The sequence below is a fragment of the Stenella coeruleoalba genome (genome assembly GCF_951394435.1).
Source record: "Stenella coeruleoalba genome assembly, chromosome: 1".
Taxonomy (NCBI): Eukaryota; Metazoa; Chordata; class Mammalia; order Artiodactyla; family Delphinidae; genus Stenella; species Stenella coeruleoalba.
This window is the reverse complement of record NC_137169.1, coordinates 44301820-44322942: the sequence shown is the minus strand read 5'-3', so window position 1 is coordinate 44322942 and position 21123 is coordinate 44301820. Positions and strand designations below refer to the sequence as shown.

Genomic DNA, 21123 nt, shown 5'->3' with positions numbered 1-21123 from the left:
GTCGCCCCTGCAGTTCCCCCTGATTGTCTGCCCCTCTGCCTGGCCCAACAGAACACTGAATGAGAATGAATGGATCAAGTTTGTGAGCCAGGCCCAAGCCACCTGCCTCACATCCTTGGCCGTGGGAATTCTCACATGAGAATGCAACATAGGCATGTTAACCAGCTACACAGACGTGTAACATCCGGGTCGGAGTCTTGGAGGGGTGCAGAGGTTCATTCCTGCTCCCCCAGCTTCTCCCTGATCACACGAATCCTGGCACCCCAATCCCTGTCCACTACCATCCCTGCTCCGTGTGCACATGCCCAGGCCTGTGCACCCGGGAACATCATCTCCCCTCCCGTCCAGGTTCACTCCTAGGCCTCCCTCAGCCACCTATCAGCATGTCACCTCCTCCAGGCAGCCTGTGCTACTTCCCTTGGGCTGTCTGCCACCTCTGGGGGTAGGGGCCTCGCCTGGCTCATCCCAACGTCTGCAACGCCCAGCACGCGGCGGGCCTTGAGCAGGGTCACCGAGCACGGACCTAGGGAGAAGTGGACCAAGGGCATGAGGGAGGAGGGAAAGGAGGCGGCAGCGGGAGGAGCGTGGGGCGGAGGCGACAGCAGGGGGCGGGGGGGGGGGGCGCGCGCGCAGGCTGAGGCAGCCCAGGCCTGGGGCCGCGCGCCCAGCCTGAGCCCGCCCCGCCGCCGAGCGTCACGGAACCTGCTTGAAATGCAGCCGAGGAGCCGGGGCGGGCGGCAGCGGTGGCGGCGGCGGCGGGGGCAGCGGCAGCCCCGGCGCCGCGGCAAGGACTCGGAGGGCTGAGGCGCGGCGGCGGCACGGGGTGCGCGGGGAGCGGCGGCCGGAGCCCGGGGCCCGCCATGGGCCGCCCCGAACGGGGCGCGCTCCGGCCGCTGGCGCTGCTGCTGCTGCTGCTGCTGCTGCAGCTCCAGCATCTCGAGGCGGCGGCGGATCCACTGCGCGGCGGCCAAGGTGCGTGCGGCCGGTCCCCGGCCCGTCTTTGCGCCGCCGGAGCGGCCAACAAAGCACGGCCCGGCGGCCGGGGGGCGGGTTGCGCCGAGGCCTCCGAGCCCGGGCCTGGCAGGGAGGCGCCCGGGCGGGATATGCTCCTCGGGACCCAGCTCTCCCTTAATTTGCCCTAGACCCCCGCCCCCGCGGCTCCCTGTGTGGTGGGCTCTGCCCTCCGGCACCTGCTCTTGGGGGATGGGCGCCGTGGGGGCCGGGCGGGCCGGGAACTTTGCTGGGGGTGATCACTGATGCTTTCGGGAGGGCTGTGTGATTCTCGCCGTTGGCGTTAATTTGACACGCGCGCTCCGCGGCGGCGATGAGCGGAGCCCGGAGACTACCCCGCCTGACAATGCGTTTCCGGCGACCCCTGCGTGTGGCAGAGAAAGAGGGGCTGCGTGCGAGGCGGATGTGCCCGCAGCGCCCAGTGCGCGTGTCGCGGCGTGTTGAGGGGCTCCCTGTGGGCTGTGTCTGCGTGCGTCTCTCACTAAGGGCCGTGTGTGCGGGTGAGTGTTCTGAATGGGGGGCATACCTAAGTGGTGGTACACCGACTGTGTGTGCCTGCCACAGAGCAGCCCGTCATCCCAGGAACCCTTACCATCCTGCCCTCCTTCCTGATCGAGGGTGCCAGAGGCCTCCAGGTCGTTGGCTTCAGCATCGGGCCCTCTCCTTCACTCAGTAGACCCCTCCCCGCGGCCGGGATCGCTTGTTCCGGGGATCCGGCTCACGCCCCCTCTCCCCCGCGCAGGGTCGGTCAAGGAGTGCGAAGAGGACCAGTTCCGGTGCCGGAACGAGCGCTGCATCCCCTCTGTGTGGAGATGCGACGAGGACGACGACTGCTCGGACAACAGCGACGAGGATGACTGCCGTGAGTGGCGGGCCGGGGAGGGAGGGAAAGGTGGGGGACTCCTTGCTCAGCGTCCACGTGGCTGCAGCCGCCACCGGGCCACCTGCCTGGACCTTTACAGCCGGAGCCTGCAGCCGGGAACCCTCCCGGGAGCCCTTTCCCTCCAGGCACTTAGGGACCCAGCGGGTTCTGGGCCGGCAGGTCCTGATGGAGCCGGGGGCGAAGCCCGGCGCAGCACGGCCCGGGAGGAGGGCACGCCACGCCCGGGTTGCTGGGCCGGAACTGTGGGGCGGCGACGCGACGGTCCCTGCAAGCGTCTAGCTTTCTGCGATCAGGCCCTCCGGGACTCTTGCCTAGGCCCCACGGAACGCGCTCGTGTCTCAAAGTTCCAGGCAACTCTGGGCCTAGCCTCACTCCTTTTCCTGCTGGGTTTTGTGAATGAATGGGCTCCCCGGGGCCCCTGATTGGCTGTGCGAGGACCACCCCATAGGTCCCTGTGGCCGGAGCAGGCCAATCGTGGAACGGCTGGGTGTGCAGTTTTCTGGCGCCCTTGGCGTTGGGGCCCTGCCCTGGCCCCGCCTTGGCCACACCCCCGCTCCTCCCCTGGGTAGTAGGTGCAGGCGGGGCGCTGGCGCTCGCTGCCTTTCTGCCTAGTCATGGTGAAGACCTTTCTTGTGCCACCCTGGTTGGCCGACTGCGCTCTCCTGCCAGCCAGACTGAGGCATGAGTCATGGGGCAGAGCAGGAAGGAGGGGGCCAGAGGGATGAGTTTGTTTCCTGGAAGGGGGGGTGAGGATCCCAAGGCCGTGCGTGAACCCATGGTCACATGCAGGTGGCCGGCCGCCTTTGCTGAGTGTGGTGTCTGTACACCTGGGCACGACTGCTTTGGAAGTTGTTTCGTGAGGTGCATGTGGTTTCTGTGGGACCTGAGGCGAGTTAGCAAGCAGTTGCCACAGTGGAAGGAGTATAGTTCCAGGAACAGATAAACAGGACTCTATAAAACACAGACGCGGGCAGTCATTCATTCATCGTTACTGAGCACCTGCTGTATGCCAGGCACCGGGACACTTTGGAGAGCAGGCCCACCCCGCAGGCCAGGGAGTGCAGGTTCTGTGGGAGGAGGGCAATAGGTGGACAGGCCCACAGCACCACGCAGTGGCAAGAGGGGTAGAGAGACCACCTGGACAGGCATTGTCTGTTGAGTTATAGTGGTTTTTTTCAGGGTTTGCTAGTCAGCCCCCAGGTTCATTCTCAGACCAACCCAGATTTGGCTGTGTGACATGGGCGCATCTTTCCCTCCTGTCTCAGTTTCCTCTCCTGACCACTTGGGCTAATGATTCCTGCCCTGGTTTTGAAGACCAGTTCTAGAAATGTAATTGAAAGTGATGCGACTAACATGTGCCGACTGTTAGCTGTGTGCCAACCACTGTGGTAAGTGCTTATCTTATATAAACTCCTGTAACCTTCAGAGCAGTCCTATTTTATACACCAAAACAAACCAAAAAACACAAAACAAAAAAGCCCCAAGGCACTGAAAGATCAAGTTAGTTATTCCACAGCTGTTGAGCTGCTAAGTAGGAGCTTAAATTTGAGCGTCTGACTCCAGAGTTCTTAGTCTAATTATGACCCTAACCATTTCCCAATGATATTGAAATTCTGAAAATGCCTGAGCCAGGGTAAAATGTGATAGTGAGTCTCCTCGCCCGGAGTTGTTCTTCTGTGGTTTCCTTACAGGGGGAGTGCTGAGGATGAGGCGAGGAAGTGGAAACTGTGCATTTCTGGGCTGGTTTTACCTTATCTCCCTGGCTCTGTATAACAACAGTTTTGTTGGGGGTGGCCGTGAAGAGCAGACGTGTTTCTTGTCATCCCCCTTTGTAGATAAGGACTCTGGCTCAGAGAAGTTGAGTGATTTGCCTAAGGTCACACAGCTGAGAGTGACAGAACTTGGTCAGGGTGTCCACCTGCCTCCTAGCTCAGGGGCACTGTCTGCTCTGGTGGGAGTGTGGTGCAGAAGGACCCAGGAGGGTGATCCGGGTGCTTTTCATCTCCATCGAGGCTCTGGGCAAGATGGAGGAGTGAAGTAGCGGGTGGCTGGGCGACCCCAGATGGGACCAGGGCCAATCTGACGGCCACTCTGGGCTCCTGCTTTCATTCTGAGGTGGATGGGGTGGAGTCACAGGCAGAGGGTTAGTGAACAAAAGCAACCGACGTTGAGGGCTTTGCTGTTGGTGTCAAGTATCCGTCCCCCACACTGGGCTTTTCTGGGCTTTTCTGGGCTTCTCTGGGCTTGTCTCTTCATCTGCCAAATGAGGGGTAGCTGTTCCTCTACCATCGGTTATACCCGTAGAAAGTCTTCACCTGGGGCTGGTGAAGAGAAGGGAGTGGATGAGTGTCCACACCACCAAGGTCTTTAGAAAGGGACCCCTAGGGGCCACAGAGAGAAATCTTGAAGAAAGGGGTGGGAGCTTTGGGTGGCTGTATGAGGCGTGGTGTTGGAAAATGGTCTTTTGTCACCCCTTCCTTCCCTATCTGGGGAGTTCCCTCCATTCCGGGCCACCTGCCCGAGCTGCATTTCTTGGAACCATCCTCCCTGCCTTATATTTGACCACTCCAACCATTCCACCCTGTGAGAGGGCCTGAATCACTCCATCTCTGTACCTCTCGGCCTGCAAAATGGGGATTGCCATTTGTAAGTGAAGTCTGTGTGGGGCAAAATGCGTTCAGGCTCCCAAAGGGGTCAGAATGCAGATCGTGAATTCTGAGAGCTGATGGAGGTTGGAGGGAGGGAGCTTGTATGTGGGGGAAACCAAGGAAGGCTTTCTGGAGGAAGAGACAGCTAAGGCAGGCCTTGAAAGATGGTAACTAATGCCATTCCCTCAGAGCTTACCATTTAAAAATAGGTGATGCAGTCTTCGCATTATAGAGGAAGAACTGGGGTTCAGACAGGTGAAGTGACTCCGCCAAATTCACACAGCTCCTCAGGGTTGGAGCTGGAACTCAAAGTAAGACCTTCTAAGTGCGGAAGCTTACCCGCAGCAGATGGGACTCGGCCTTTTGGAGACACAGATCTGACGGGGATGGGGAAGGGAAAGGCTCATGGGGTTTTAGTTCCCAGCTCAAAGGGCCTTCAAAGTGGAGGAAGGGGCTGGAAGCCCAGGGGCGGCCCAGCCAGGGGAAGGGGTGGGGTTCCTGGCTGCACCTGGGTCACGTAGGCCAGCTGGCGCCTTGGCCTCAGTTTCCTGTTGCTGCTTAGTGTCTGGGAGCAGAGACATGGGTTCTGGTCTCCAGCCAGCCCTTTGCCCCCAGAGTAGCAACAGCAACAACAATGAACGCTTACTGAGTACTTGCTGTGGACCAGTTGTGCTGAGATTCTACATGTATCACCTCGTGCACCTCGAGTCTATAAAATGGGGTGACTCTTGGAAGTACCCGCATTTTCCTCATTTTACAAAGGCACAGAGGGGTTAAGTAACAAGGGTGTATGATTTTTTTTTTTTTTTTTTTTGCGGTACGCAGGCCTCTCACTGTTGTGGCCTCTCCCGTTGTGGAGCACAGGCTCCAGACGCGCAGGCCCAGCGGCCATGGCTCACGGGCCCAGCCTCTCCGCAGCATGTGGGATCCTCCCGGACTGGGGCGCGAACCCACGTCCCCTGCATCGGCAGGCGGACTCCCATCCACTGCGCCACCAGGGAAGCCCAAGGGTGTATGATTTTTAAGTGAAACTGAAACTGCTGGGGTGTGAATGCAGGCACCCAACTAATGGAACTTGTGCTGCATCAAGCACTAGCTGACGACCTCAGGCAAGTCCTCCCAGGCCTCTGTTTCCCCATCTTGAGGGGACATCAACCCCCGCACTCCACTTCCAGCTCTGGGAAGAGCTCTGCGCTTCTCCGTGTGGATGGACTGCTTAGACAGGTGGACCGGTCGTATGCTCAGTTTCCTCTACCTGTTTAGGCTTCTTTAGGCTGCCCTGTTCTCCCAGCCCCCATCACCGCTCCGTTCCAGTTTTAATAAAGAGTGGCCGCAGCAAGGTCTCCCGTGGCCGAGAGTTCATTAGCTGGCAAGGCCAGGCTGTAGGAGTGCTGAGGCCTGCTGGGAAGTAGCCTTGTAAATAATTAAAGCTCGGCCACAGCTCCCAGCTGGGGCTGCAAGCCCGCATCTGGTCTTCAGTGTGCCGCCTGGCCTAGCCCATTCTCACACCCCTGACACGAGGCCCAGCTTCATGTCCTTTATTGGATGGAGTCATCTGACAGATCGTGCTGCTCTCTCTGAACCTCGGTTTCCTCATCTGACCCACCAGCTCCACCATTCGGAGTCCTCCCGAAGCTCCCATGTACCCATAGGATAGTGTTGGCTTAGACTCCTCTGCATCTGGCCCTCTGTGACCAGCTTCCGCTGCCCCACTGCCCTCCAGCCCCTTCCTGCTCTTCCTATGAACCTGTGACACCAAACTTCTGTCATATTCTGGCCTTTCTACTGCTTCTTACTGCTAGGCCTTTGCACGTGCTATTCCATCTGTGTGGAACACTTTCTGCTCCCTCACCTGGCTACCTTCTTTTTGTCATCTTAGAATCATCAGTGCAGGTATCACCTCCTCCAGAAAGCCCTCCCTGCTCCCCTCTTTCCCCAGGGCTGAGATACAGGAGTCGAAAGAGGGGACTTAGAGATGTGTGTTGGAATAACTCAATGTGGCCTTGAATCAGATACTCCTGGTTTTCTATCCCAACTGTGACCTCTGGCTGAATGGCCTTGGAGGTGATAGTAGTTTCTCCCTCCCAGTGATGAGGATTAAGTGAGATAATGTGCCTGGTAAGCAGTAGGTGTTCAATGAATGGAGTGGGTCTGTCTGTTCCTGGAGGAGGAGTCTCACTGAGGTCTCTAGATACCTGTCTGCCAGGACCCCCCTGGTTCTCCTGCCCGCATTTGCTTAGCCCGAGATCCAAAGGCTCGCGCAGCTGAGGCGTGCCTCAGCCAGAGGGTTCCCCAGCCACAGTGGAGGTGGTCCCAAGGCCATTCGGCCCTGAGATGGACCTGGGAGTGGAGGAAGGTACCCAAGGAGGGCCTGAGGGAAGAAATGAATCAAACAGGCCTGGTTGGTCTCAGTGAATGAGTGGCCGGGGCCCTGGGAGGGCCCGAGGAAGACTTCCCTCAGGCCGTATGCTTGTCCCAAGGCTGGTTTCCAGACCTGTCTGTGCCTGGGAAGGGGAGGAAGCCCTACAGCCCCCATGGCTCTGCCCCACAGGGCCTAAGCTTCTCCCTTCCCTAGGGCCAGGTCTGTGTCTCCGTGGCTGGCCCCAGCAGGCCTTGGGAGTGTTTGCTGAAGACTCTCCCATGGGCCTTCCTGGGGGCTCTCCTGGGACGGAGTTCCCCTCTGGGAACCCCCTGGGCTTTCTCAGGCCTGCTGGGGGTTCCGAGTGCAATAGGCCTCAGGGCTGGTTGGCTTAGTCCTCTCGGTTGTCCGCAGGCAGCTGACTTGACAGTTCTCCCTCCTTAGGGAAGTAGCAACAGCAGGTGAAACCAGAGAGTTGCCCCAGGGAGAGGGTGAGGAGCGAGAGGACCCATAGGGCTGATGGAGCAGGAGGGTATAGGCTTATTTGTGCCACCCTTCAGGGCTGTTACCAAGTGCAAGTCTCCTGGCCCAGGGTCTGTGGTCAGACCCCCAGGCCAGTGCCATCCCCATGAAGCCAGTCCTGGGCCTAGGAGAGCGTGTGGGGCCCTGCTCTGGGGGCTGGGCAGCCAGGCCTCGGGGCCCTGGATCTCAACAGCTCTGCAAATGCCCGCAAGCCCAGATCACCCAGTCTTTGAAGGCCTGGTGGAGATGCCACCTCCCCCAGGTGGCCTTCCCTGACCTCTTGTCCTCTTGCTCCCTAGTCCCTGAGCACCCACAACATGTCCCTGTTCTCCCCTCGGTCTCAGATCTGTCTTCTCCACATTGTCTGCTCTGCTACCCTTGTGCTGAGCACGAGGGATTCCAAAATAAATAGCTCCCTTGAGGGAATTACTACTAACAGATACTGACTACTCACCCCCATGCCTGGCACGATGTTGGACAATCTGCATTCATTAATATTACTACTCACAACCCTGTGAGGGCTGTTTTCTTATTATTCCCATTTTAAAGATGATGAAACTGAGGCTCAAAGAGAAGTGACTTGGCCAATGTCATGATGTTTGAGTGCTAGAGCCAGGATTTGGCCCAGGCCTGTCCACTCTGGAGCCCAGACTCTTCCTTAGCGTCTTCCTCTCTGAGCTTTGTCTACCCAGTTGGGGTCAGAGGGCCTGGGGCTCAGAGGGCATGGAAGAAGACGGTGAGGGGCTGCAGTGTCCAGTGATGCCTTCCTGCACTACAGGTTTCTGTCTAGGAGGGACTGTCTTTTCTGGAGACCACATGGGGCCCCAACATAAGGCCCCCCTTGTCCAGCACCCCCTCATGGGTGTGACCCTCCACAGTTTCCAAGGGCCTTCCTTGGCCATTGCCTGTGGGGTGGTGAGTACTGTTTCCATTGTACAGATAGGGAAACTGAGGACCCAGTGATATGTCGCTGATGCAGATGACTTCAAGGGGTGTCATTTCCAATATTGCCATCCTTCCTCAGAAAAGGCCAAGAGCCCAAGTCATCCAAAATGTGGACTTCGGTTCTCTGACCCCCATGCAATTCGCTGACTCTAGGTCTCATACATACATGCTTTTCTTCTGCTTGGATTGTCCTTCCCTGGCTTCTACCCATCCTTCAAAACCCAGCTCATTACCACGTCCATGAAGCCTTCCCTGTCTTCCTGGTGTGATCTAACCTCTCCTATGTCTGGATGCCCATGGCTTTGTGCACCCTTGTAATAGCCCATCATAGGAGCTCGTGGTTGCTGGGAGAGTCTGTGGTGGGGGACCACAGGGCCTGGCCCAGAGCCGAGGCATTTGAGGGATGGTGTGTGCATGAATGAATGGACTGAGGAAATGTCCCCGACTTTTGAGGGTGAGAAGCATATATCGGTCAGATGTAGGGGACCCAGGGGCCTCTGAGAAGGCCCTGGGGGGTCCTTGAAGCTGGAGAAGGGAGCTGAGCATCCTTTAGGGACCATAGTCAGGCCCCCTCTTGTGAGCTGGGTCACCTGAAGCCCCGAGGGCACCAGTGACATCCACAGTCACACAGGACCTGGGCATGCAGGCCTCTCAGTGCTCACACTGTAAACTTGGGAGCTTCCCAGCTCCAGGCTTCAGAAGGTGAAACCGAGGCCCTGGTGGCTGGACATCAGCTCCTGGTGTCAGCAGGGACCCATTCTCAGAACTAGGGTGTCCTCAGTTCCTGGGTTGGGACTGAGTCAGAACAGTACGCTCCCAACTCCCACCTGCTGCCACCCCGCCCCCCCTCTCCTTTTCCTGCTGGACCAGGGAACAAGGCGTTCTCAGGCTGCAGGCGGGCACTGGCTCCTGCACACAGAAAGGGCTTGGGACTTCCCCACGGGGACCGCAGGTGCATACTGCCCCTGGCTGGGGCCTGCTGCCCACCCCCAGATCGCTGGGAACTCATCTAAAATAATATTGTTAACTATAGTAAGAGTTCACGAGCATGCTCACTGCTGGGGGCTTTCTCATGCAATACCTCCCTCAGCCGGTGCCTGGACGCATCATCACTGCACTTCACAGAGAAAGAGCCGAGGCTCTGAGAGGTGAAGTCACTTGCCCCAGGCAGGTCAGCGGGTCAGCGGCAGGACTGGGCCATGCCTGTCTGGCTGCATTGTGACACAGGTGAAAGGAAGAGATACACGTTCACACATCCCAGTCACAGCTACAGTGGGAGTGGCCTGGGGTGTGCTGCGACCGCCCTTCCTTTCTAGGTACCCCAGGCATCCGTCCTTGCCAGCCCCTGCCAGTGGGTGTACCGGCTCCCTCCTGAGCAGCTCTGGCCCCTGGGTGCCCCCAGGCATGAGCGCGGCCCCAGGTGGCAGCTTTGATCATCAGTTGTGCTCGCCATGGCTCCTCTTACAAGCCAGTGTATGTCACAGGCCGTAGGAATAGCCCCTCGGCTGCAGTGGCTCAGGAGCGGGCCCTGCCTGTGAGCTCCCCCATCCCCCTGCACCTGGTTTGACCTCCCTGACCCTGGCAGGGCCCAGGCCAGGTGCCCACAAGCCGGCTGCTTTGCGGGCGAGGAACCCAGCTTTTTATCAGGCCCCTTGGAACACCCTCTAGTGACTAGGAGAGTTACCCAGAGAGGCAGGGCCATGGGGCTCCTAGGTCCACACAGTTCCTATGACCCCTCACGGCCTCCACGCACCTGCCCCTTGGATATGGCAGCCCAAAGCCTCTCTGAGGTCAGCCAGTCTGGGAATGGTCACATGGGAATGGTGAACGTGACCACCGCCCTCCCTTGGTCACTGGCTTTGAGATGCCACAAGGGACTTTACCCCAGCCGCTCTGGAGACTATTTCCGTTTCCGGCCCTCTCAGCCTATTCGAACCACAGTATGGCCTCTTCCAGTTTGTGCCTCACAGCTGCTCTGGGAGGAAGGTGGTGCAGGAGTTCATTATCGTCCCCATTTTCCTGATGAGGAAAGTGAGGCTCAGCAAGGGCATGGGGCTCCCCTGGGGCCACACAGCCTGTTACTGGTAGTGCTGAAGCTGAAACTCACTTCAATTGATTTCCTTTGTTTTTCCAACGGAAGTAAGTTTTTCTGATTATATAAAGGTAATTTCATACTTGTAATTTAAAGAAAAGAAAACACACAGACAATTCAGAAAAGGGAAAAGAGGAAGGTAGGAGTCCCCCTTGGTTATACCACGGTGGGAGCTGCCTGTCCTCCCAGAGGTGTTCTTGCATTCTCTGCATGCGAGCTGGTGTGCATGAACATGTGTGTTTCTGGGTTTTCTTTTTTTTTGGTTTTTGGGTGTTTTTGCAAAACGAGCTTGTGTTATGTCAGTTGTTTTCTCCCCACATCATGCACATCTTTCAGTGTCAGTAACAGTAGGTACGTATTATCGTTTTAAAGGGCTAGATAGTAGTCTACTGCATGAATCTTCCCTAATTTAATGACACAGTCTCCTATTGATAGACATGTGTTTAGTTGGTTATATATATATTTATATATATATATTTTTTCCTGTTCTGCACAGTGCTGGGGTGAATACCAGTACTACACCTTTGTGCATTTGTCTGGTTCTTCCCTTAAGAGGAAGTCCTAGGAAAGGCATGGCTGAGCATGTGCGTTTTCATCCTCACCTTGTCGCAGTCCCTCAAGGAGATGTTTCCTATCTCACAACACCCCCTGACTCCGCATGGCCCTTCCCAGCCAGGCTGGCGGCCAGCAGGACCTCCCTCTTCCTTGAGCACAGGGCCACCTCACCCTGGCCCTGTGGGGCAGACCAAGTAGCCAGATCCAGGCCTCACAAAACAAAGCAAAGAGAAGGAACAACTGTGTTCTGGCCCCAAGGACTCCCCACCCCCACCAAAGAAAGCAGAAGGGAGTATAATTGGTCTTCATTTTTCTCAAGATATTTGTAGAATCTGTCTCCTCCACAGCTTTATAAAAGTTGTTCTGCCCTTGCCCCTAACTTGCTGTGTGACCCTGCGTGAGGCGCTCTCCCTCTCTGAACTTCATCTCCCCTTTACCCATTGGTCCTTGCTCCACCTGCACTGTAACCAGCACTCTGAGCAGATTTCTTCTCCCTGGAGCTGGGCTCAGGACCAGTCCTGGCCTGGGGGAGGGGGACCTGTGGCCCTCGAGCTCCTTAATGCCTGGTGAGGGTTGGTAGGAGTGTACCTGGCTTTGTGGGTAGATTCCAGGCAGGCAGATGGAGGGTAGCTGGACTTTTTAGGGTCCACTTCCAGAACTCAGCCCTAAGACCCAGGTTCCTTGGGCCACTTTCCCTTTTGTCTTCTTCCTGTGCCCGTGACTGCACTGGATGCAGTGGAGTGATGGAGAAAAATGGAGTCAGGCCACCAGCCCTGTGACCCACTAGCCAGGGTCCCTGGTATGGGTCTTATGTTGTGAGCTTTAGATCCTTGGTCTCTGAAATGGGGATGATGAGCCCACCTCTCAGAGATGTGCAGGCTGATGTAAAGTGTTCTGCCCAGACCTGGCCCTGAAATGAGCATCCCCTTTCCCCTTCCCGAGCCCCTGATCCCCACCAAGTGGAAGCGACCGTCAACAGCTTTCCTTCTCCTCCTCCAAGGACATAACAAGAGGGCAGTTGCTGAAATAGCAGCAGGAGAGATGTAGGTCAGCTGGCCAGTTGGGAGGACTTGGCTGCCTGAGAGAACAGCAGTTTCTCGGGCCGGGAGGGACTGTAGGAATCATCTCATCCGCTGCCATCTGCACCGGGGGCCCCAGGGTGGCTGCTTCCTGGGTGGCCTAGGGGAGCTGGTTACGCAGAGAGAACCAAGGAGAGCTAGTTAACCATCCGGGCCTGGCATAGTTAGTTATCTAAGAGGGGACCTTGGTTCACCAGTGGGTCCAGTTTAACATCAGAGAGTTGGCAGCTGAGAGAGGCAGGAAGGGCCTGTTGACCCAGGTTAAGCTGCTGGTACGAATAGCTGGAGGCCAAGGGTGGGCTTTCCTGGTGGCGCGAATCCAGGGATATTCGTGCCAGTGCTCTTCCCGCCCTCCCTCCCTCTCCACTTCCTGGACCCCGAGCTGCCATCTGCTGCCCCCATCACTCTCAGAGCCGCACACGTGCGTGTGCATGGAGTGTGCGTGCTCAGAGAGCAGGTGTGCACCAGGAGGGAGGTGACTGTTCTGGACGCACAGAGGCTGCAGGGACAAGGTGACGCTCTTCCTCCCATGCTGGCCAAGGCCGCCCAGCCAAGGCAAAGCCAAAGCCCCCCACTGGGCTGTTTGTGGCGGGGAATTATTTGTAGCTGGAGAGGTGCCAGCGGTCTCTGTTCCCAGCCTGCCCCCTGCCATGGCAGCCTCTCCCCTCCAAGCCTCAGCCTATAGCCCACTGTCTGCACCCACCCACGCCCCACGCAGAGGGCTGAGGCTGATATAAACGCCATGGCCTGGAGACCAGGCCCACCTCAGCTCCACCCCTGCTCCTACCTTACCTAATGGCCATCAGCAGGTCTCTGCCCCTCTTGGGTCTCTGCTCATTGGGAGCGGGGCATCTCCAGGCCCCTCTCAGCCCCAATTCCCTGGGATTCTTTTGTTTTCCCCTGAGAATCACGGAGTTCACAGGAGCTCCGCCATGGCCAGGACCCAGATGTGGCGGTCCAAGGAGCTGCCCCCGTTCCCTGAGGCCCAGAAGGCCCAGAGCAGGGAGCAAGGGCTGTGAAATCCAACCCATCGCACAGGGGATGTGGCATAAACCGTATGTGCAAAGCTGGAACCAACTGTTAATTAGCAGCACCTATATCTGCTCGGGGGTTTCCGCCTGTTTATTTTTTTGCTGAGTCTGACCAGGCCAATTCTTTAATACCCATAGCCCCAGGCTTTAAATATGCTGCATATGTAATGCTCTCCTGTCTCCTCCTCTTTTCATCCCCCATCTGCACAGCTGCCTGCTTCTTGGAGGTGCACGGACAAGGCACACGCGTGGCCTCCCAGTGTCAGCTGGACTGGGGTTTCCACTGCAGTCCTTCCACGTCCTAGTTAGAGGCCTGGGATAAGTCCCTCGAATCTGAACCCCAGACTCCTGCTCTGTGCACGCGGGTAATGAGCCATTCCTGGTCTGGGTACAGTACCTGAAGCCTCACTGGATCTCACAGAGCCAGTCGGTTCTTCCTACACCGGGAACTGGGCCATACCAGGACACAGAGGTCTGCCAGCCATGTGGCTGGAGCCCCTGTTCTCTCTGCTACCCCTTCTCCCAGACCCCTCGCCCTCCCTCTCCCTGGCCTTTGGCCTCTCCCACACTTGCAAACGCTGCCCTGAGTTCTCCCCCTGGAAGCAGAGACCTGAGCCCTTGTCGCTGTTGATCCGTTATGAGGGAGTCCCCCCCAGGCCCTCACCCTCACCACACCAGGAGCCAGGTAGCCTCACCTTGTCGCTGACTTGCTGAGGGACTTGGGCAAGTCTCTGCTCCTCCCTGGGCCTCAGTTTTCCCACCTGTGAGGATTGGATCACGAGAGTGAGTCACTTTGGACACCGTTTGAAATGCAGATTCCCTGACCCCTGTCTAGGTCTGACTCCAAACCTCTGCTTGCTGTGCGGCCAGGTGGGAGCCATAGACGTGGGGGTGGGAAGCCCCCCAGGTCCCCTACGTCTGACTGCTTCCGCATTGCCTCATCCATGAGCAACTCCACTGTAGCTCAGATAACAGCAGGGCCTCTAACTAGGCTGCCTGGGATCGAGTCCATACTTCACTGCTTCCTAGCTGTGGGACCCTAGGCAAGTTACTTCACCTCTCTGAGCACTTGTCTCCTCTCTAAAATGGAGCCACCAACACCTAACCCTCTAGGTGGTTGGACGATGATACGAGTTTGTTTAGGAAAAGCACCAAGAATAGTGTGTGGACGTGATCGGTGCTCAATTCAAGATTTGCTCCACTTATTTTGACCTCTTTTGCTTAACCTCCATCTCCCATCTGTCCTTTAGGAATCCCCTCCCATGCCAGGCTGCTGCACTGCTGGGTGGGCTGGGAGGGGCCAGGGAGCACCCCCAGAAGTCACCTTTGTCCCTGCTTCTTCCCCTGCAGCCCCAGGCCATAACTTACTGTCCTAATTTAATTAGGAAGAGTCCTTACAGGGACCTCATTAGGAAATGAGCCCAGAGCCTTGGGGACCTCCAGGAGGGGTGGGGTGCAGGAGGAGGTTGCATTGTGTCTGATCCTGCCCAGCCCTTGGCCCCATGCCCCAAATGTGCCCAGAAAGATAAGGGAGCCGAGCCCCTTAGACCTGTGACATGGAGTGTGGGCAGCCAGGGCCTCCATCCTCTGCCCCCTGCCCAGCTTTGGCCTCACACCCCCCTGGATGGGGGTGGGGAAGATTGAGAGATGAGGTTTCTCTTGTTCTGCTCCACCTGCCCCTGGTGCCCAATGTCTCTGGCCTGGCACAGAGCAAGCCTTGGTGAATGTGTGTTGAGTGAATGAATGAGTGAGCTGTGGCTCTCGGGGCTGGAGCAGCGTCTTCATTTGGCCAAAGCAGGCTCCCAACCCCCATCCCAATGCCGGAATCCCCTCAGCAGCCCCAGGGGCTGGAGATGGGGAGGGGGCAATTGTCTGCTTGCATACCTCCAGGGACAGGGAGCTCACTGAGCAACCTGATAGCTTTTTCTGTCCCTGGATAGCCCTTCCTGTTACAAAATCTGTCTTCCTTTCAATCTCAAATCTGTCTCCAGTGACGCTTCTGCCCTACCCAGGTCCCAGCTCTGTTTCTGGGACCTCTGCTCACAAACACTGCCCCCTGCCTTCACTCGAAGCCTGCTCAGTGTCCCTTCCTGGCCTGTGATAGCTGACATGCTGTGTGGCCTTGGGGAAGGCCTATCCCCTCTCTGGCCACTGCTTCTTGGAGCCTGGTGGGCTGCACAGTCTGGGCTCTATAAACATTGGCTGCTTTCTGTAACCATGACCTACCTCCCAAGGAAGTGGGGGGCTGAAGACAGATGTGCCATGTCCAGCAGTAAAGGTGACACCTCTGCAGACAGCTTATCTCCGGGTCAGCAAGGTGGTAGTGCCCAGACCCCGCGACGACCTGTGGCTGGGCATACGGGCACTGGGGGCTGTGCACGGACCTCTTCTGCCCTGAGACCAGTCCACAGCATGGACACTGTCCTGGCCTTGGTTAGGAACCTGGGAGTCATCACAGCCCCCGTCTCCCTTACCTCTAACGGCCACCAAGGCCTGATCCTCCCCTCCTACTTGCCGGTCCAGGCCCTTTCCCCATCCCACTTCAGCCTCCCCGGACCATGATAGCAGCACCAACCTCGTCTCTGTTCCCTCCCTCCTGTCCACTCTCCGCTCTGCCGCCGAGCGCTCTCAAACACGTGGAGCTTTCTCCTGCCCTTGCTCAGCGTCCTACAGGGACGTCCCCCACTCACAGGATAGTCTACTTGCTAACATTCAGGGCCCTTCAATGCCCAAACACATACCTGGCATCTCTCCTGCTGCAGACCTCACCATCCACTTGTCCCCCCAAACCCCATGGCTCTGTGCTCCAGCCACACCCCACATGTGTTTGATGTCACAGGGGCATCATCACACTCTCACATGTGGGTCCCTCTCCCTGGAACGCCCTTCCTCTGTTTGTTCAACCCCACTTTGCTTTAAGAGTCTCCATTTCCAGGGAGCCTTCACACCCCAGCTGAGTCAGGGCCTCCTCTGGGCTCCCCCGTCCCTGTGTTTCCTTCCATCTCCATCCTTGCCACTCTGCGTCAAGATGGTCCGATTAAGAGTCTGTGGTTCACACCAGACCACGGGCCTCAGGAGATGGGGCAGGGGGACCTGGCTAGGGCCTGCGGAGAAGCAGGGAAGGGAGGAGAGCGGGTGGGGCTCTTTGGCTTTTCACACGCCCAGCGCCCCTCCCACCCCAGGCTGTGTTTCTGCTCCTTGCGCTGCACCTCCTGTGCCACGTGCCCGCTCGCACATGGTGTTTCTGTGAGCCCCCGAGAAGTGCCTTGTGTGGACTGGAGCCTTCGAGTCTGAGCTCCAGCATCCATTGCAGGCCTCCTCTGTGCCAGTGCCCTGCTGGGACCTGGGGAGGATCTGCAGTTGGAAAAGCAGGCCTTGGCCGCCCAACTCAATATGTGACCTTGGGCAGTTGGCTTCTCTGAACCTCAAGCTTCCTTGGCAGTGAAAGGGGTGGAGGACCCATGTCTCCTTCCCCTTTTCCTTGGGCACATCTGTGCTGCAGTTGGGGGCAGATGTGGCTTCACAGGACCCTGAAATGGCAGCTAGACCAGAACTTCCTCCCCGCTGGGGCCTGTGGGGCCTTGGGCCAAGCTTCGCCGGGATGAAGGGGGAAAGGGGTTATGCTCTCTGTTCGGTGCAAAGACCCACCCCCATGTTTGCCTGCACTTTGGCATTACCAAGCGCCTGCTCCCACGCAGGGTGCCCGGCTTGGAACCGCCCCCGTTTTAAAATGAAAAGTCTCATGTCCAATGGGACACTTGGCCTGCCGGCCTGCACCCTGCCCACCCCCGTCGCTGCTCCCCCGGCTCTGCAACAGGTCTTCCCCCGTTACCTGTGGGTTCTGCTGCCAGTTGGGCAGGGCTCACTCTAAAGAAAGGAAAAAGCTGATTTCTTCCCCACGTTTTGGGAGAATTCAAAGAGACATAGACCCCCTTGGAAGGTCTGGAGGAGCCAGGGCTGAGCACCCCTGTTGGGGTGCTGGTGTGGACATGGCCAGGAGGCCTGGCCTTTGTTCTGACCCTGCCTCTGACACAACTAGCTGTGTGACAGCTCCCTCTGGGCCTCAGTTTCCCCAGCTCTGCCCTGCTCACCTCACATCAGTACAGTGAGGATCATTACCTCGACAGCCCTGCCTTTGTGTTCCTGCCGCCCTTTATATTCTTCAAGGCATTTTTCTGTCTGTTCACGTCCCATTCTGGCCTCACTACTCCCAGGAGGCAGGCGGCACTAGGGCCTTTATTCCCACATCAGATAGGAAGAAGCTGGGGACACAGGCCGTTTGCCTTGTACAAGGTTCTGTGGTTTACAGAGCCCTTTCCGTGTATTGCCTCTGGACTCCTAGTATCCCTTGGGAGGTGGGCTCAGCAGGATTTGCTGTACCAGTTGTACAGATGGGGACACTGAGCCCACAGTCGCACGGGATTTCGACTCCTTGATGGTTTGGGAGAACGTAAAGGATGAAGCCTGATGGGTGGGTGGCCGGGCTGTGGCCGCGGTGTGTGGTGATTACCCGTAAGTGGGGGTCACTGGCTGGCTGGTCCTCTTCCCCGCCCTACTCCCAACTTTGTCAATGGCTTCATCAGTAGGAGACAGATGCAAGGGAAAGGAGGACACAGAGAGGAGTGGGGAGAGAGAGGACATGGGGTGCGGGGGAGAGCGCTGGGGAGGTAGGGAGGAGGGGTGGGGTCCAAGCAGCATCGCTCCTTCCTCTTGTGGTTCTCACAGCCTGTCTGCACCGATTCCTGACAGATGGAGGGAAGGGGAGAGCTGGTGCCAAGAGGCTGTCACCGCAGGCAGGCAGAGCGGGGGGGGGTGCTTTGTGGCTAGTGTTTGTACGGGGAGGGGGCAGCAGCTGGTGGGCTGCCTGCTGGGCCTCCTGGGAGCCTGCTCCCCGGGAACCGTGGTTGGCAGGGTTGTAGATGCGGGGGGGGCAGGAAAGTGGGCAAGGGGTGAGCCTGCCACCTGCCTGGGACTGGCCGTGCCCTTGCCCCTGTCCAGGCAGACAGCCACCCGTCTCTCCTCTGCTCCCTGCTGCCAGCAGGGCCCTGCCTCCAAGGACACCTCCTACCCCCCTGACCGGGTTTCGGGGTGGATGGGGGCTCTGGAGGCTGATGCTGAGCTGTGGTCAAGGTGGACCAGGGCAAGGAGAGCATAGGCACCAGGAGGCCGTCGGGATCACAGGGCCACGAGGGGCTCAGAGCAGGTGGGGCCTGACCTCATGTCTGCAGGGCCAGAGCGCATTCGCTGAGCCGCCCCGGGTGTTCCCCAAAGCCCCCTTCATGCCGAAGGGCCTCTTGCTTTTTCTCCAGGCTCTGACACGTGTACAGGGGTGCGCAGCCCTGGCCCGGGGGTCAGTTTGGCAACTTCAGTAGCTCTTGCTTTTTTAGATCGTGGGTTTCTCCAGGCAGGGTTGTGTCTCATGCTCTCTTTCCCAACTCCCGTTGGCCAACACAGGGCCCAGCACAGCGGAGGGGCCCAGTGAATGCTTGTTGAATGAATGGATGGATCTCTTGCTTGCACACCTCCTGGGACGGAGACCTCACTTCTTTATAAGGTAGTTCTTTTTATTTCCAAAAACAGAGTTCTTTCTGAGAGGCCCTGTGGGTCCCAGGCCTGTCACAGGGGCTGTACAGAGCCCCCTGGCTAATCCTGCTGCCTTGGAGCTGCCCCATAGAGACCAGAGAACCCCCGAGCCCACCTGGCTCCTCCGTGGCACCTGTCAGGGCTGGTCTCCACTAACCTGGGGGGGGGGTCGGTAATCATAGCCATCGTTTATTGAGCTGCCGCTCAGTGCCAGGTTGTACCTCACTCGACCCTCAGGTCAGCCTGATAAAATAGGTACTGTTTTTATCCTTCATCATGCAGAGGAGGGAAATGAGGCAGAGGTAATGAGAAGCTTCCCCAAGGTCGTGGGGCTAGTGACTGAGTCAGGAAGTTGGGGGGTGAGCTGGGGGGAGGGGAAGGCCTCCTGGGGCAGGACTTGGGGGGTGTGTGGGGCTTGGCAGGGCTGAGGAGGGTTATACGCTGGAGGTAGATCTGACCCTGCACCACACACTGTCCACTCCCTCCTCCCTACACTGTTCCCAGACACATCCTTGACACCAGGACTCCAACTGGGTGTCCCTCAGGTGAGCCCTGGGGACCTGGGGCCCAGAACCCCTCCTGTTCCCCTGGTTGTGCTCCAGGGGGAGCCCCAGGACTTTAACATGGCCTGTCCTGTTGGGTGATCTAAGGTGTGCAGGGTGATGGCTAGGGGCCCAAGGTGTTGGGATGGGCAGGTGGGAGCTGGGCCTCCTTCCTGCTACTCCTTAAAGTTGGTTCTGGTCAGAGGTGTCCTCCACATTAATATTAATGATGGCAATCATTAATGATAAATTATGGTGTTCCCGGCCCATGCCAGGGCTGGGCTGGGTGCCCTGGGGGAAAGCCGAGGGGAGTAGAAGGGGGGGACCAATCCTGAGAGCCGTGGGTGCACCTTCCACTGCATTTTTCTCTTCCCCAGAGCCTGACACAGGCTGGGCCCTCGGGGGTCAACTTAATAAAGTCTTAGTGGTTGAAAAACAGATACCTCTCTGGTGGGACACCTACTGCCCAAGGGCCTGCTTCTCCCCTTCCTCCATCATTGACAGATTGATTCCACTAACATTACTGCCAGGCCCCGTGCCCACCCAGCACGGCCCCCACTGCCTGACCTCACCCCTTGCCGTGGCTCTCGAGATCCTTCCAGGGGCTCTCAGTGAGCGTCATGGGTGACTGTGGTCCCCTGACCCCCCTGACTGTGTGACCTTGGGCAAATTAGCTCCCCTCAGAGTGCCTTGGTTTTCTCATCTGTACAATGGGGTTATGGTAGTTTCTTCCTCAGAGGACTATGAGGAGGATTAAATGAGATGGACGATGAGCACAGCGCACGGTAATCACTCAATAATGTTTGTTCTTATGCTCAGGATGGGGTGGGGGGGGAGGAAATGAAGATCTCGGAGCACCTTGGCTCTCCACGCATGACCTCAGGAATCCTCTGACAACTCTGTGAGGGGAGATTTGTCTTGTTCCTTTGCTGATGGGGATGGTGAGTCACAGAGAGGTAGGGTGACTCACCCAAGGCCTCTCAGCATGTGAGCAGCAGATCCGAACCCTGGTCTCTCAGGCTCCGAGGCCCATGCATTTGTCACTGAGCCAGGAAGGGACGAAGGGCTTAGCCTGAAAACTCCTTTGGAATTGGTGTTGCAAAGGCTCCCGGCTTCCTGTGCTGATCTTCAAACCTCCATCCCCCAGATCCCGAATCCCTCCTAATCCTGGGAAAGAGGCAGCCCCGGGTCATATCCATCAGCGGCTCTGAGTGCTCTCCCCGGGCCTCTCATCTCCCGCGTGAGCTGGGGAGTGGCAGGCGAGGGCCTGGACTTCGAGGACGGGGGATTTCCCGACTCGGTTGAAATCTGTCACAACATTCATATTAATTAAGCCTCGTTAATTCAGCCCTCTGCTTAGGCAGAGCTCCTGACAGCAAATTACTCATAAGTGAGGCAGTAAATTTATTGCTGCATTTTCCCAAACACTCAGCAGCAAAGAACATGCCCCGGGGAAAGTCAGAGGAAAGGCCTGGAGGGCAACTGCTGCATGGTTCCTGCCAGCCTGGACCACCAGGGACCGTGACCCAGAGAACGGCGGGGGTTCACCAGGGGACCTGGGTGAGGATGGGCTCTGGTCCATTCAGAGCAGGCTGCCTGGAGACAGAGTGAGCGTCCCCTCACTGGAGGCATGTAAGTGGGAAGGCAGGGAGCATTGCAAGTCCCCCTGGGCTGGCCCGTCGTCTTCCCGCCTCATCCGTCTCACCCGGCAGACCGCGCTGGCTCTGTGCATTGTCTCCTCTGACAGTGCCTTGGAGTCCCACAGTAGGGCTCGTAAAGGGTGAGTTGGGATCTGGACGTGAGCCCCAGAGACCACCCTGGTGTCTGTAAACATCTTCCTCTGCAGTGAAGTCTGAGGAACCGAAGTGTGCAG

The 21123-nt window shown here is 57.8% G+C and overlaps 1 protein-coding gene across 2 annotated transcripts in view; it reads left to right on the top strand.

The window, feature by feature from the left end:
• The first annotated feature begins 482 nt into the window (after positions 1 to 482).
• Positions 483 to 21123, top strand: part of LRP8 (LDL receptor related protein 8) — an 81130-nt gene continuing 60489 nt past the window's right edge. For both annotated transcript variants that reach the window (XM_079899330.1, XM_079899331.1), the window contains exons 1-2: positions 483 to 972; positions 1754 to 1873. In XM_079899330.1, the coding sequence (XP_079755456.1) occupies positions 861 to 972; positions 1754 to 1873 (232 nt within the window). In that variant the 5' untranslated portion in view covers positions 483 to 860. The remainder of the gene's footprint in view (positions 973 to 1753; positions 1874 to 21123) is intronic.